Source organism: Myiozetetes cayanensis, unplaced genomic scaffold (genome assembly GCF_022539395.1).
Source record: "Myiozetetes cayanensis isolate MyiCay16 unplaced genomic scaffold, myiCay2020 scf19, whole genome shotgun sequence".
Classification (NCBI taxonomy): domain Eukaryota; kingdom Metazoa; phylum Chordata; class Aves; order Passeriformes; family Tyrannidae; genus Myiozetetes; species Myiozetetes cayanensis.
In genome coordinates, this window is record NW_026087400.1 from 5109739 (window position 1) to 5125917 (window position 16179).

Consider the following 16179-nt stretch of genomic DNA (forward strand, 5'->3'; position numbering starts at 1 on the left):
ATTAATGAGGGAATAAAGATCACTAGTCTTTCATACACATCCCTCAGGAAACTAAATAAAATCCCCAGTAAACTGAAACTGAAGAATTTACTCTGAATACTGACAGACTTTTCTTGGGGGGTTTTGGCTAAATGGGAGAGGGAGAATATATTTACAGAGCAGCGGAGTGAGGTCATGAGCGGAGGTTTTGTTTATTTAATGATTTGTTGGAGGTTATGTTTTTAATATGTATGGTGAGGTGTTGCAGTAGCAGGATTTAAAATTTGGGAATATCTTTTCTGTCTCTTGTTAAATTGGCTGCTGGGTCTGCTCTGGAATTGCTTCAGTCCATGTGTACTGAAAACCACACGTGTTTACAGTAGTTGGAGAAGCCCTGGGGATGCTGAGTGTGAGCAGTGGCCTCTGTGCTCTTGCAGTGTGTCAAACCTGTGTTTTCAGGTTTGTTACTGCTTGAGAGCAGCTGACCAAATTGAAATTAAAAGCTTGTGACAGCTCTGTGATTTTTTTTTTTCTTAGGGTACAATACTTCTGTGCTTCCATTGCTTCTGGATTTTATGTCCAGAATGAAATCAAGTGCCTGACTTGTTCTGGGAAAACTGGAACATTTTACCTGACAATGAATGGGGGAGGAAAAAAACTAAATAAATATTTCTTGGACTGAATGTTCTTTCTCCTGTGCAGAACTGATACTGTACATCAGCTTTATGCTCCACTTACAGAGAAGTGACTGTTCTGTTTCACTGGGATGCTCCTGCTACCACAGCAACTCTCGATTTGTGTTTTTAAATTCATTTATAGTTGGTCTGAAAAACATAGGTATTTTCACACTGGAGACTTTCTCCCAGAAGCCATTAACCTTGGGAGAAACCAGAGGGCCTTTGGAATAGCCAGCAGTTCCTAAATATTAGTTTGCCTTTCTGTCCCATCAGTTATAGAGATTCCTGCCTCACTTTTTCCAGAAGTACAAAATATTCTTTCTAAAGGAGACGTGGCAAAAAGACAGGCTGATGCTGATGGGAATTGTCTATTAGGGGAAATACAATAATTCTCATTTTCCAGCTTGAACTTCCAGTTTCAGAAACATGGTTAATACATTGTACTAGGAGGAATAAGTAAAACTATCGTGGATGTTCAGTTCCTTTCAAACAAGATGACCAGTTTGCTTCAGTTGACATTTCTGTCAGTATCTCAGCTGGAAATGAATAGTGATTTAGTGAACTTGAGAACAAAATTAACGGGAAGTCTTACTGAATTTGGAAGAGAAACAAGTATTTGAAGACTTCCAAAGTTACTGTATGTTACAGTAAATATTTTTGCAGGCAGTTTGTAGACCATTTGCTTAGAAGTGCATAGTGTAATTGTGAGTTTGAAACTTCCTCTATCTTTCATGAAAAATGTGATAGAAGAAAAAAATGGAGATACTAAATAATAAGAAGAAATGACCAAGCATTTTACAGCAAATTCAGGGAGTCTGTAATTTCAGTGTTTCAAGTGCAGTGTATGTTTGTATCTCTCAAATTTGAAATTATTTTAAAATTGCAGTTCTGTAAAAGTTTTTTCCTGTAGATAATGGAGATGATACAGTTAATAGCAATGAGATAACATCTACTAAGGCAAAAAGAATTACTCAGGTATAGAATCTCTTGATTTTCAGTTCTGATTGGTGCTAATGCTGTTCCATGCTCGGTCAGAGCTGCAGGCTGTGCACTCTGCAGCCACTGGGTGGGGAGTGACTAAGGCTGGAAAATGCCCATTGTGTTCAGCCAGTCGTGTCTCCTGAGAGGTGATGCTGGTTCTGTTTTTGGAATGTTGTGGTGACACAGCTCCATGACTCAAACCTAATTTCAGGAGTGTGTTGCACACGAGGCCTTCAATGCCCAGGTACAGTCTCTGGGACAGTTCTTTCACTTCTTGTGTGATCCAGAGGCACAGTTTGTTTCCTAGTTTAATGCAGATTTCAACAAGAAGTGAGTAGCTGACTTTCCCTCTTCCTTTAGGCATATCACTTAAAAATGGCATGGGGTGTGATCAGTTGGAGATTCTGAACAGGGAGATTGAAAGGTTATTGCAGAACAACACTGTGGAAGAAGGCACTTGAAACTCAGTGACAGGCTCCCTGGATGTAATCATGGGTTCAGACAATGGAGCAAAATACAGATTAGAGCAGGTATTCAATGCCAGGAGTTATAGCACCAGGAGCTTTATAATTAGTTTGTTCTGTTGTCTTTCTTTGTTATTGTTAATTTTTTCCTCCTAAATTTGGAGTGGGAGTAGTTGGCTGAGGGAAAGAATGTACATAATCCCCTTTAAAGAAGGTACAGGGGAAGGAACTAATGGTGTGGATCTAAATCCACACTCTGTTGTTTTTCATAATTCTGCTTTGCCACAGTCATATAAATTTTGAGATTATTGTTCACAAAATAATTAAGTGATCCAGTGATGAGAATTGGATTTGGAGAGGAATTTGTCTTTTCCCCTTTCCTTATTTTTGGGACAGTGACATGGCACTGGAGAACATTAGAGATGATCACTGCTTAGGGAGTAAAAAGTAGTTTTAAAGAGCAAAGATGCCTTAAGAGTTGGGGACTTGAGAGATCTGGGGGGAAAAAAGTATTCTTTAAAAGCAAAGTCAGGCTGTGTCTTGGCATAGATTATCTAGTCTGTTTTAAAATAGAATCTTCTGTCCTGGAGTGTTTATAAACAGTTTTTACTCCTTTAAAAGAATTAATAATGTTTTAATTATGTCCTACACCTGCTGTGGCAGTTCCCTTGTATCTTTAATTGCAGAATGCTGACACACAGGCTCTGTGTTCAGTTTTGTTCTTTTGCCTTCACTAATTTATTTTATAGTCCAGTTCATCCTGTCCAACTGGTCCTCTTCTTCCTCCCAGATTCTTTTCCAGTGTTCTTGTAGCCTGGTAGACTACTTAGGGTTAATGCAGGCATTTCCTACTGATGTTCAGGCTCACATGCTCAAAGCTGCAGTGTCTTCTGTGATGAAATTTTGTATAAACCAGTAAATGTGCCCTACTGTAACCCAGGCCAGGCTGATGGAGTTCAAAAACATTTCTGTATTTTCATTGCATAGTGTGTGCTTAGTAAATTCCACTCTCAGAATGATTTTAAGTACTGTACATGGAATAGATTCTTGATTACAATTTGTTGCTGTTCTGGAAGTCTTAATGGGATCTGAAGAAATTCATGGGAGTGCAGTTGTATTTATGTATTTCTTTCAAAGGTCTCAGCTGTGGTTAAGTGGGGAGGTGGTATTGCTTTATTTTGATTTTTTTCTTTCTAGTTGCAGTGTTTTTATGAAGGACAAAACTGTCAAGAAGGCAAAATAATGGAATTTGCTTTATAATGTAACAGAGGCAAAACAATTCTTAATTTAGGTAAAAAATAGTAAGATAAGTTAATGAATATATCAGTGCCTTATTTTGTCTCTTCCTTTTTTTCCAGGAGCCAGCAGGACAAAGAGGATTGATTGGATCAGCATTTGGACCTGCTGACAACTTGGAGATTCAGTCTGGCACTTCTGAGTCAGGAATTTCAGCATGTGCTGGCTGGATGATGCTGAATGACTCTGATCCTGTGCTGCCCTCCTCTGGCTCTGCCCTTCAAGGAGAAACCCTTCAAACCTCTAATGCCCATATTATGGAACAAGCTGTAAACACAGAGCCATTAGAGTCTGAACCTAATACTGACAACATGGAAAATAGTTCTCCTGGTAAGAGTTCTTCCTTTCCAGTTGAGCAGAAAATATGCTTATTTATCCATTATGTATGTGTGTACATGTATATACATATATTTTTAGGTAACAAGGAGTTTGTAATAACTGTATAATGTTGGCACAGTGATCAGTGATGTATTTAATTGCTACTACTTACTGTCACTTTACACTCACAAGAAAATATTTTATGTTTTGAGGTGGGGATAAATACATTATCACAAAGAAAATAATAACAAAAAAAAGTTTTAAGGAAAAGCACCTTTCCTCACCACCAGTTTAGTAACTAATTCCCTTGTTTTTAGCATCGGTTTTGGATGATAAAGGTGAGCAAAGCAATGAGGAGGAACAAAAGTCTATCAAACCCACGAGTAAAGAGTTCAGGAAAACGTGGGGCTTTCGAAGGACCACGATTGCCAAGCGAGAGGGGGCAGGAGATGCTGACCTGGACTCCAGTGAGCAGCAGCCACAGCAGCAGCAGCAAGGCTTGAACCTCCGGCGGAGCGGGCGGCAGCCAAAGCGGACCGAGAGGGTGGAAGAGTTCCTTACCACAGTGAGGCGCAGAGGGAGGAGGAATGTTCCCACTACTCTGGAAGATTCCAGTGAAGCAGCGTCTGGTCCAGCTACAGATGCTGAAACTGCTTCTGAAGATAGTGTTGAGAGCACCCCAGATACAAAACCTGTCACTAGGAGGATCTGCACTAGGAGTTGTAAGGATCTGAAAAGCCCTAAAAGCAGACGCACAAAGGAGGAAGAGGAAGAAGAAGAGGAGGAGGAAGAGGAAGAAGAGGAAGATGCTACCTCTGATAGTGATAGCGATGGGTTAACGCTAAAGGAACTCCAGAATCGACTGAGAAAGAAACGTGTTGAGCAGAAACCTGCACGGAAGGATGTACAGAACCACAAGAGGAATTCAGAACAAGATCCCACCCAAACAGGTGATGCCTCGGCTGAAAACCAGGCTGAGTCTGAGCTGCCTGTCAAGCAGGAGCCTGAGACTGCAGACAGCACTGAGATCGCAAGTCAGGTGGTTGTGTCTGAGGAAGACACTGAAGATGTCCAGGATCAGAAGGAGGAAAAGCCTGCCCTTGGTGCCAGGGGGGCCACAGATGAAGAGCCTGAAGAACAGCCCAAAAGCAAACCCGAGACCGAGATCTACGACGCAAACACTCTGTACTGTATTTGCCGTCAGCCTCATAACAACAGGTAGGCAAAGGGTTCAACTGGAGACACAGAGCAAGGATGGGAGTTGTTTTGTGATGAAAGAGTAAACCAAATGCTCATGCTTACTTTTTGAGCGTATGTAAGTGAGCTGTTGGGTTTACTGAAATTTTGGGGGGAGTTTACAACAAATACTTAAAACAATATAAAGGAATATAGAACTGACCAGGGAGGCAGAACTGTTCACTGCTGCTTTGTTGGGGTGCTTGTGTTCTGCTGCTTGAAGTATTGAAATATCTGTTGAATGTTAATTGTCTTTTCATTTCACAGTGTTTTACTGTTCCTTGGTGCTTTGTTTTTTTTTTTTTCCCAGGTTTATGATTTGTTGTGATAGATGTGAGGAATGGTTTCATGGTGACTGCGTGGGTATTTCTGAGGCTCGAGGGCGATTGTTGGAGAGGAATGGTGAGGACTATATTTGTCCAAACTGCACCATTCTCCAGGGACAGGATGAGCCTGTGTCAGAACTAGACCAGCAGGAAGCTAAAGCGGAGCAAGGAAATGTGGATGGCACTGAATTCACAAGCATAGGAACAATTGAACAAAAATCAGTTGAGGACCAAGGGATCAAGGGTAGGATTGAAAAAGCTGCAAATCCAAGTGGGAAGAAAAAACTAAAGATATTTCAACCTGTAAGTATTTTAATTGTTCCTTATTCTTTGTGTTTCACTGAGTGCATTGAGACAGTGAGTTACTTGTACAGCTGTAAATCTGAACTGGTTTTTTAAAGCTAAACATGAAGCTGAACAGCTCACCAAAGTGCTGTTTAGCAGAAGTTTATCCATAGTTCTACCAATACAGGAATTACAACTGTTAGTTTCAAGTGAGGGATTTAAAAGGTTTATGTAGGGGGAAGGAAGAAGTTTGTGCTATTCAGCCCCTTCTAAATACTGTTTTGAAAGTCAAAAAATGATGTATTCTTTTAATAAAAATATTAGAAATCTGGACTGGGTTATACTGTCTTTGAAATAATCTCAAACAATTTTGGACATTTTCAATGATAGCGAAACTTTTTACTTAACATTGACAAGTGCCTGTTAAAGTTAATTCCAGCTGTACTTCCAGTTAGTCTTTGAAATTCTTATTTTTGTACTGATGCTGCTTTAGATTATTAGCAAGTAGAGAATTCTTTTATACTACCTTTTTTTAACCTAAATATATGTATTTTGAATTATTGCTAAATCTAAAAGAAGTTTAAGTTGGGAAAGGCATAGAAGCTTCTTCAGCTCAGTGTACATGAATTAAAAAAAGTTCATGCTACTGTGTCTTTGTCCTGCCTAAACTACTGTAGTTATGCCAACATCTTGAACAATTCCCTCTTCTTTTTACTGTGCCTGGAAAAATATGTTTCAATTTGCTGTTAAAATGCTACAGCAATTTATATTTTTTCTCTATGAATTTATTCTTTCATGTCTAATCTTTAGGCTTTGAAATCATCCTTAGAATAAATATCGGGGCTGTCTGTAGCAGCACAGTGAGATTAATCTACAGACCAAAACAGTTTGAGTTCAATGTAGAAATAGTTAATATTTTAAGGTAAATGTGTAGAAAACAGTGTTCTCAAAACTGTTTTCAAATACATTTGTACTTCTTTGTACACACAAAAAAGTTTTTGAGAGTCCAGTGCTGTTGGCCTTGGCTCTGCTTCTGAGTATCTGTGGTATTTATGTGCTGACCAGGTACTTGAATGTGTTGGCCATCTCTCTTTTAGTGAAAGAGAAACATAATTATCATTAACTCTTCACCTCTTGTGGAAGAAGTGCTTATATTTTAGGTATTCTCTGACATTTGACAGTGGAATGGAACTACTCTACTGTGTTTCCCAGGTGGTGCCATGTTCTGAGAGAAGTGAGCTGTCACATCTGTGTGTGTTTAGCCCTCACTGTCCCTCATACCTCAGTTAAGATCTAAAACTTGCATAAAGCAGCATCGATCTGCAGAAATTCCCTGTCCCTTATGGACATAAAGTTCATTGCTATTTGCTGTGAAATCAGTCTCTTACAGTGACTGAACAAGTCTCAGTTTATGTGTTCTCTTACATCAGAATTCTTGAGAAAGGCTCCTTTTTGTTGCTGTCCATAAGCACCTATAGCTGCAGGGTTTTGGTTTGTGATTAAAACTCAACAAATTTTCTAAGTACAGACATCAACTCTTGAAGTTTTGTCATCATCTGAGTTAATGCCCTTAATTAGAAATGGCAGCTCAGTTAGTCATAAGTTTGAGGTGGTTCTTAGGGGACATGAATTGATAATTCTTTATCAGTTAGTTGTGTACATGATGGAAAAATATTTTAAAACATAAACAATTTCTTGGGGAGAATGCTCAATTCCAGGTTTTATCAGACTGCAGCAGATAATGCTATCTTACTGACTTTGACTGGGGAAAACCACTATGCAAATATTTATTTCACTGGAAATATTAATGAAGAACTTGCTTTTGGTAATTACAAATGGCAGTTTGTTGATGAGGAGAGGTTGTCTAGCACTACAGTAGTTCTGAGTGTTAGGTTAGTTGTGTCACTTTCGTGAGTAAACTAGAAAAGAGATTAAAGCATAATATCCAGAGGTGATACGTTGAAGCCTAAAGAGCTTTGAAATATTTCTGGACCCTGGCCTAATGTACTCTGTTTTCAAGGAATGTACTATTTTATGAATCTTAACATTAAAAGAGGAAGTGTTCCATGTGTGACACTTCTGTATAAATGGAGAATAGTTTTGAAGTGAAGGAAAGTACAGATTGCACATGCAAACCTCTAAATGTGTAAGAAGTAGGAGGCTATGGAAAGTTATCTGTGAGAATGTTGTTTTTATGTAAGTTGGAGACTTCTCTAGAGATTTAACAGTTTTAAATGTAGAAGAATAATCTGTACACCTGAATAGCTGGGTGCTTCCTCTTGCACGTGTGCATGGCTGAGGACAGCAGCTGATGGGGATATAGAAATAAAATGTGCTTTGGAGAGACCTTGCTCGGGAGAAACCAGTTGTGACTTATTAAGGAGATCTCTCACATTATGTAGAGGATCAGACAGAAAGCATTTGTGTGCTTATGGGATTTGAAAATTTAGTAAACCAGTCTCCTTTATTTCAGTGCTGGACTAACAATTTACAATACAGCACATTCTGAAAATAATGTGTTAAAAGAGCGAAACTCTTACCTTTGTGTGGGTTGTTTCTGTTGCGTCTGAGTGACCGTCGCTTTAACACTGGCAATTGTCAGGTCACTGACAGAGCTGCAGTCTGGGTGTGTAAGCATTTCCCCATGTTCCAAAGGCACATTCCTGATGTTTCCTCTTTGAAGGCTGAGCTCACTTGACCCTTTCCCTCTGTAGGTGATTGAAGCTCCGGGTGCATCCAAGTGCATCGGGCCCGGCTGTTTCAACGTGGCCCTGCCCGACTCCGTGTACTGCAGCAACGACTGCATTCTCAAACACGCTGCAGCCACCATGAAGATTCTGAGCTCTGGCAAAGATGCAAAACCAAAACCTAAAGAGAAGATCAAACCAAAATCTGAAAAACCTGGCACGCCAAAATCTCAGCAGCAGGTAAGTTTGTGTTCATGATCCAGGAGAGTTGTCCTGAAGCATGGTGGCTTTTCTGTGTGCTCTCTTTTTTTGAGTCAAAATTGCCAAGTCCTGCACTGAAGAGGTGCTTTTTATTATTCTTTTGTTGTTCTCTTGCCTTTTTCTGTGGTACTAACATTATCTAATTCTTCTGATAGTAAAGTGTTCTCCTGTCACTTTTAAAAAACATCTTAATTGCCTCTAGATGGGGATAGTTTCTTGCAAGTGTATTCTAGATGGCAATGCACTTTAAAAAAAATTAATTCCAAATTAATTTTTTATTTTAATTTAATTAAAATAATTTTCCTTTTTTGAACTCTAAATTACAGGGGTTTGGACAGTAATTTGGAACTACTGTGAATTGTGAAATGACACGACTGTATTGTATGTGTGCTTTGTGAAGAACAAAGATGAAAACTGATCTTTTACTTTTGAAACCACTAAAAAGTGGATGGTAGTTTCTCAGAGAAAAAAAGAAACAGCCCCAATCTCTTGATAAATACTGTTGTTCTGAAGTGGTGTCTTTACCCTTGCCTTTTGCTGAAGTTACCCTGTATATCACCTTTGCTTTATAAATTTGAATGTGCAATTACATCATTTCAGGTTCTTTGGAGGAGTTTACTATAAATGAAATTGTTCTACCTGTGTGTTACTGTATCTCTGCTTGTTTGTAAAATATAGTATATTCTATTATTAGTAGTAATCAAACTTCTTCTAATTATACAGGCGAGTATCAAACCACTTTCCAACCAAAAGAGACAGTTGCCTGAGAAAAGAGAGGTGAACGTGAAGAAGACTGTTGTGACAGTGGCCAAGACTGAGGCAAACACTCAACCTGTTGCTAGAGAGCCACCAGCAGAACCCGTGACACCGTCCTGGGCCAGCGATCATAATTACAATGCTGTAAAGCCTGAAAGGACTGCTGCCATTTCACCTGCACTGTTGTTCAAATGTATGTATGGCATAGGGATATTCCTGAATAATCATGTTTTCTTTGAATACCCATCCATTCTTGGCTCTGCAAGACTAGGGAGTTAAGGATTTGGTTTTTTTTTTTTCTTACTATGGCACCAAGCTGCCTTTCTCCACCTTCAAAGATTCGCACACAGATACACACAAATGAGAGACACTTTTAGAAGTTTCAGTTGTATCATATGACAGTTGTATGATTAAGAGCCTGTTGATCTACCCAGCTGATTTCTGGATGAAAACTACATGGTTAAGCTTGAATTTTTTTCCCATAGAGACAGTTATCTGTTTCTAATCTGGAAGGTAAGTATTGATACATTTGTGTTAAGTTTTGCAAGAAGGTTGTGCAGTGTGCACCGTGAATCAGCAATTGCCTGTACTAATTTGAACTGTATTTTTGTAATTTAGATTTGGCACCTGTCTCTCAGGTCTTGCATTTTCAGTGCCTGGTGCTGAGAATGAAATCTCCAACGTGGTGTCCAGTGATACTTGACACTTCTGCAAACAGCTTTTAGCTGTCAAGTATATTCCTGCTGCTTTCCTTCCTTACATGAAATAATTTAAGGACCATTCTTTACTTTTATGCTGGAGGAGGGGGGGGGGAGGCAGAACTCTTTTTATTTTTTGCTTTCTTTTTTTTTTCCCCTTTCTATGTTCATACTCCACACGTTACCCACACACACAAGAACACATCTCAAGTGGATGTTGGGCAGAGTTATTGCCTTGCATATTTTTGCAGGTTTTGAATAGCATCCTTGTAACTCATATGAAGGTAAGTAAATACTGCTTTGAAGCCTGAGCAAGTCCTTCTACTTATGACATTTTTTGATTGACTTCATCTAAGTAGTTTTATAATGCCATTACAAAACTTCAGATGAAATCTGACATATCACAGTTACAAACCACACGACCTGGTGTCTCGTGTTTACTCACTGGAAGATTAATGAATTCAGAAATTCAGTTCTCACAGCTTTGTAACCACACTTCAGCCAACTTACGTTTTATTTTCAGAAGTAAACCTAGTTATTGAACACTTATATGTAAAGTAACTGGTACGTTTTTAAATCATATTTAAGATATTGTTTTAGTTACAATTTTTAAACGCTGAGGGAACACCAACCAACCTAAGTTTCTGTTCATTATCACAGTACATAGTAGACATACCAGGTATATTTTAATTTTGTCTGTCCCCATCGGGTTATAATTTTTCCTTAAGCATTTTTTTGTTTAGGCTTTGTGCCTCTTTTATGGTGACCTCCCTGAAGGTACATATTTTAATTAACTTGCATTTTTTTTTTAAGATTCTTTTAAAGAAACTAGCTTTTTGTTCGGGAAAAAAAAAATAGTGTTTTAAACATAAGTAAAATAAGGTGAGAAAGACTATTCAATGCAATTACAAGAATCTATAGAACCATCTCACTTAAAATGTCCTTTTTGCTATAGGGTTTGATTTTTTTTTCCCATTAGACAAGAATACAGGTTTTGAGGCAGAAAGATTGAGGGTTGGTTTTAGGGGTTTCTCTTAAGTTTTACCACACTGGAGGTTTTACAGATTGAACCAATTCCAGTAGAAAACTGGATTCCTGTAGCTAAATAGTTAAATTGGTTCCAAAATATATGTATTAGTAACAACTAGAGAACAACCTAGCTTGTGTGATGAAGAACTCTCATATCAAATGCAAGGAAGAACTTGAGATTGCTTTTATGAAGGTAAGTTGCACTGGTATCTGGGGACTCTGTGCTAAATGCCCAGTTAAACTGTCTTGTGTATTCATGAAAGAATGTGTCCTGCTTTTTAATGAGTGAACTTGAACTTTAATCTTCCTGAGAAGCTGCCAGTGCATCATCTGCAAGGGTATTCTACCAGATTTTATTTATTTTAAAAATCTTTATAAGCTGTTCAAAACCTAGAAGTTACAGCATTAGGGAAGTTCAGGAGAGTTCTCTCACTTCAGGTATCTAAAAGTAAGAACTCCTGAAGTCTGAGCGAATCTGCCAAGGAAAACACATTTATTGGACCAAACATATAGTCTGGTTTAGACACATCTTAAAGTGACTCCCTGTTTAGAAATGAGTATTTCTGAACATTGGTTATGAAGGACTTTCAGTCCAGAGGAGGCAAAGGATGAGATCCTTCCAAATGCAGTGCTTCAGGTGCTGCCTGTGTTCTCCCAGAGCTTCCAGCCATGTTCAGCAAATCCTGATTTGCAACCTGAGTGCACGAGACCTTTTAGGAATTAAGGAAACTTACCATGATTAGCAGAATTACTCTCTGTACTACTTTTTCCACTAGTCAGTTTATCATTTCAGACATAGATTTAGTTTGTACATTTACTCTGTACTTGTCAGATGAAAGATTTTTATTACATGAGACAGTAGCTTTGTTAAATAGTACCAAGAAGAAAATCAAGCCACTTCTAAAAAAGTACTGGGTGGTAGGAGCATGTAGTATATTTGCATCTAAGCCCAACACCAGGCCCCCTTTCTCCTGTACTCCAACTTCTCTGCATTTATTTTAAAAAAAGGGGATATTTAGTGCTAGTGCTGTGCAGTTATTTAGAACAGTGTTGGGTTTTTTCTTCTGTTACTCCATTAGCTTGTGTTTCTTCCTAATTTTTCTGTGTCTTTTTAGGGGGATGAGTTAGGGCTATATTTGGACGTGACTTTGTACACCAAAACCTGGTGCCTGATTAATGACACTGGTCATTAATGACATCATCTTTATGGTACCAGTGAAAATAATCCCTTTGATTCATCTGATAACTAGAGTGGGAAATACCTTGAACTTGCTTTGATAAGGGAATATTAAATACAAGTACTTTTAAAGTTGCAGGCAGTATTTGAACTACACATGTAAGAGGCAATTAGGTATGAGCCACATTTCCTTTCAGAAGAGCTACTTTGACTTTCATTAGGAAAATTGATTTATGATACCATCTTCCTTGGCATCAGTATTTCACAGAAGTTGGAAATGAGTGGGACTTGCAAGGGGAAGTGTTTCCTTCAGAGAAAACCACAGTGTTTGTGATCCCACTCCTGCTTTCCAGTGGGGAATTACGAAGAGACAACGCTGCCACCTCCTGGAAGTGGGAGCCCTGACTCTGGTGATAAAAAATTTCCTTTTGTTATTCCCTTTCAGATTTTTTTTTATTTCTTCTGCAGCTGAACTTTTCTGCACTCAAACTGTTCACAAAGTGAATAGTGTTTGCTTGTTTAGTTAAAGATCTTGGACTCCTTGGTTCCTGTACACCTCTAACAAAATATGGAGACTTTGTAAAGGGAATGCAGTGATACTGGGATATCCCACCAGCACAAAATGTGCCTATTGAAATGCAGGATTATAGCATGCATCATTTATGTATGCTTTTTCTCTTATCTGTTTCTCTCTGTAATAAGAGCAGGAGAGAAAGAAAACATACCACTATAAAGAGAGTAGGGGGAAAATAGAGTGCAGTAAAGACAGGAGTTATGGCTCAGAGTGTGAAAGTGGTGCAGTGAGCTGTAAGTACTGTTGTGACGAAAGTAAGGCCTTGTGTGCACATGGGCTGGTGCCAATTTAATGCTGCTCTCTGGGCAAGATTGTATCAGCTGAAGGTGTGACTCAGTTGAGTGCAGTGGATGTGGATATACTGCTCTTGGTTTGCTTAACTGTTAAAATATATTTTATCTAAATTTTGCTTTTTAAACCATATGTATGTTTGTCTGCAAGGACTGATTGTAGTTAAACTGGATGCCTTTGGGTTTGAGTGCTACTCCATGGAAAAAACCCAGGATCTGCCAGGTTCCATACTCCTGTAACTGAACTACTTCTAGCACCTGAATTAACTCCTAGAAAGCCAAGGTGTTTTTGCTTAATGTTATATTCTGCAGTGTAGGTCCATACTGAGAGGCACTAAGTATTGAATAGTATCAGGGAAATAAAATGTAGTATTTCTTTTGCTACTGGCCATTTTTGGGACACGTGGCTGGCCCTGTGTGTAGGCCTGGCCTAAACCTTTATAATTGGAGGAGTTTTCAGGAAGGCTGCTGCAAGACCAAATAATGACCAGCATACCCAAGATGAGTCTGCCAGAACTTCTGAGAAATTCGTATTGGAGAACTTCTGGCTTTGGAAGGGCCATAGTACAGGAGTGGCTGATGTAACACGGCAGCTCCGGTACTGAACTCCCATCGTGACACTGGCAGGGCTGTGCTGGCCTGGGGGCTGTGCTGGCCCAGGGGCTGGCTCAGGGCCTGAGCCCTGCCTGTGGAGCGAGGCAGACCGTAGTGGCTGCTGAAGCCAACATCCCCTGGGACCCAGCCAGTTAAAAGGAGCAGTGGGATCCTTGGGGAGCCATTATCATCTCCTGCCTGTGAACCGCTGGAGCTCCCCTTCTCTGCTCTGCAAGGTATGTTACACCTGCCCTGGGGCTCGGCCATGTGAAGATTTTTGCGCTGTCTCTTTAAGTTAGGAAGGCTGGTCGTGCTCCTGGCATGTTACTATTTTGAAGCACCCAACACCCCCGAGGCACTTGGAGACAGCAGGCCAGCACTCCTGCCATCAGAGGTGCTTGGCTTCAGTGAGGAACCATTGCTGAGGGGAAGGGTTGGGGGGCAGAAACCTGGTATCACTTACAGAGGCACTATGCACATGAGGGTGGTTATCTCTTGTCATCAACACTGAAAGTGATGAAAGCTTGATTAAAAACACTCACCACCCTCTTGCTGTTTTGCTTTCTTTTACTAATTTTACTTCAGTTCTTTGAACTTGCTCACTTGACTGCATAGCCAGTGAAAAAGTTCTTTGCTAGTCCCCAAATAAAAGGGTTTTTTTGAGGTGTTCACTTGCACTTTTGAGTCAAGTCTGCTGCTGATTTGCTGTGTCCGATCTGTGCTGAACTTGGAACCCGAAGATGGCCTGTCCCTGCAAGGAGTGATGATACAATCCATGAACTGTCTGGAAAATAAGCCCTTTTTTTGCAGCAGCACATAGTGCCTCTCTCTCACTCGGGGTGGGGGGTAATATTAAAAATGCAGTTGTGTAACATAGGTCAGATAGATCACTATAATCTCATGTAGATTAAAATAAAGCTTGTGTGCCAAAGCTTCAGATTTGCATGAGCTTAGAGTTACAGGTTGGCTTGAATGCAGAGAAATCACCACAGAAACGGCAGGCACTTTTCTCTGAGTCTCCTAAATTACTTTAATGACAGGTTTAATTTCTTTGTGTGCCTGAATGTAAAGGCTTGGCACACAGGCAGCTTAATTACAGTGCAAATTAGAGCTGATACAGTCTTTAGGAGAACAGCAGCAGGGCAGGCAGCATGCCTCAGACACGAGTGTTCAATAAACTGATTTCAGTCTTGAAAGTGGAAGCAGACCTGTTCTGTGGGCAGTTTCCAGGGAAAACTAACACTGAAACTACTTTAAGAGTAGTTCAACACTTCTGAACTAGAACTAGCACTGAGCTGTGTTTGAGGGAGATGACCAAAAGTCCACCAAAAGCAGGTGTCGGAACAGTTGAACAGCCGAGGAGCTGCAGCGGTTCCAGAGCCCCTCACCTGCACAGCCGCGGGCACCGGTGCTCGGTGCCACCAGAGGGGGCTTCAGGGGCACCCGGCGGCTGCGACGTGCGGCCCCAGCCCGGGACTGGGCATAGCTGCTCCTGGGGGATGGCTCGGAACTGGTAAGTAGCTTCCCGCTGTGGAGTGCTTTAGGACTGACAGCTAAAGCACCAGCTCACCTGTGTCTTTCGTTCAGATTTTTAAGTTGGGTAATGCATCAAAAAGGTTTCACATCGAAAGAACTCGTGGATTAAAGCTTGGTGTCAGCCTCTGTGTCAGGGTGGAGGGGTTTGGTTAAAATCTGCTCTGTTCAGGTTATTTCTGTCACAAGTCACGGAGGAAGGGCCACACCTGCGTCGGACAAGTCCACTCGGGACAAGGCTGAGTGGCAGAGGGAAGCTGTTAAACAACACCATTTCTGAGGTTGATAAATCCTGCCCACCCTCTGCTTCAACAGTTTTACAGAGGGGAGAAATGCAGTTCTTGGGTAACTAGTAAATAGGGGAGAGTTATTTCATCTTCTGTAGACCAGGAACCTGTGCTGCTCTGCTGTGCTGTGCTCTGCCAGAGCGGGCTGTCCTCACCTTCCCTCCGCTCGCACTGGACATGGCAGCGCTGGAGCAACAGCGCAGGGATGGCCACTGCAGCCACCTGTGTGTGAGCCACGGGAGCCGAGGGACCGAGCGGGACTTCCCAGGCTGAGCTGTGTGTGACACCCAGAGCGCTGGCAGGGCAGTTCCTGAGCAGGTGACTGACTGCCTGTGCTGGGCTCTGCACACCTGCCTTCCTCGCAGCTGCTGAGAGGTTTGGCTGCTGTGAAGGCTGGTGCAGGTGCCTCTCTGTAGAGATCAGCTCTTCCCACAGTACATAATTGCTCAGCACTGTCCAGCCTTACACAGGCTCTGTAAAACTTTCTAACAGGTATTTTGGGGGTTTTAACAGCTGTGATGCTGCATTAGTGTGATTTCCCCCTGCCCCCTCCCTTTAAGGACATTCAAATCCTTCAAAGTGTAGTAAATGATCCACTTTTGGACAGGTGGATCACAAAGAGCTGTTCTCTGTTTCTTAGGTATCATTATTCCTACTGTGGATTTTTACGGATTTATTTTTATTGTTACAGAAAAATGTTAATTGCCACCTTCCTTACTGTTGGTGCCACA

General features: G+C 40.7%; 1 protein-coding gene across 3 annotated transcripts in view; it reads left to right on the forward strand.

Annotated features, from left to right (window-relative positions):
- Positions 1-16179, forward strand: part of DIDO1 (death inducer-obliterator 1) — a 46242-nt gene that overhangs the window by 8154 nt on the left and 21909 nt on the right. For 2 of the 3 annotated variants that reach the window (XM_050313441.1, XM_050313444.1), the window contains exons 2-6: positions 3460-3727; positions 4033-4933; positions 5262-5580; positions 8277-8489; positions 9234-9459. In XM_050313441.1, the coding sequence (XP_050169398.1) occupies positions 3568-3727; positions 4033-4933; positions 5262-5580; positions 8277-8489; positions 9234-9459 (1819 nt within the window). In that variant the 5' untranslated portion in view covers positions 3460-3567. Of the gene's footprint in view, positions 1-3459; positions 3728-4032; positions 4934-5261; positions 5581-8276; positions 8490-9233; positions 9460-9546; positions 9780-16179 lie in introns of those variants that run through there. The other variant, XM_050313443.1, reaches the window with a different exon arrangement.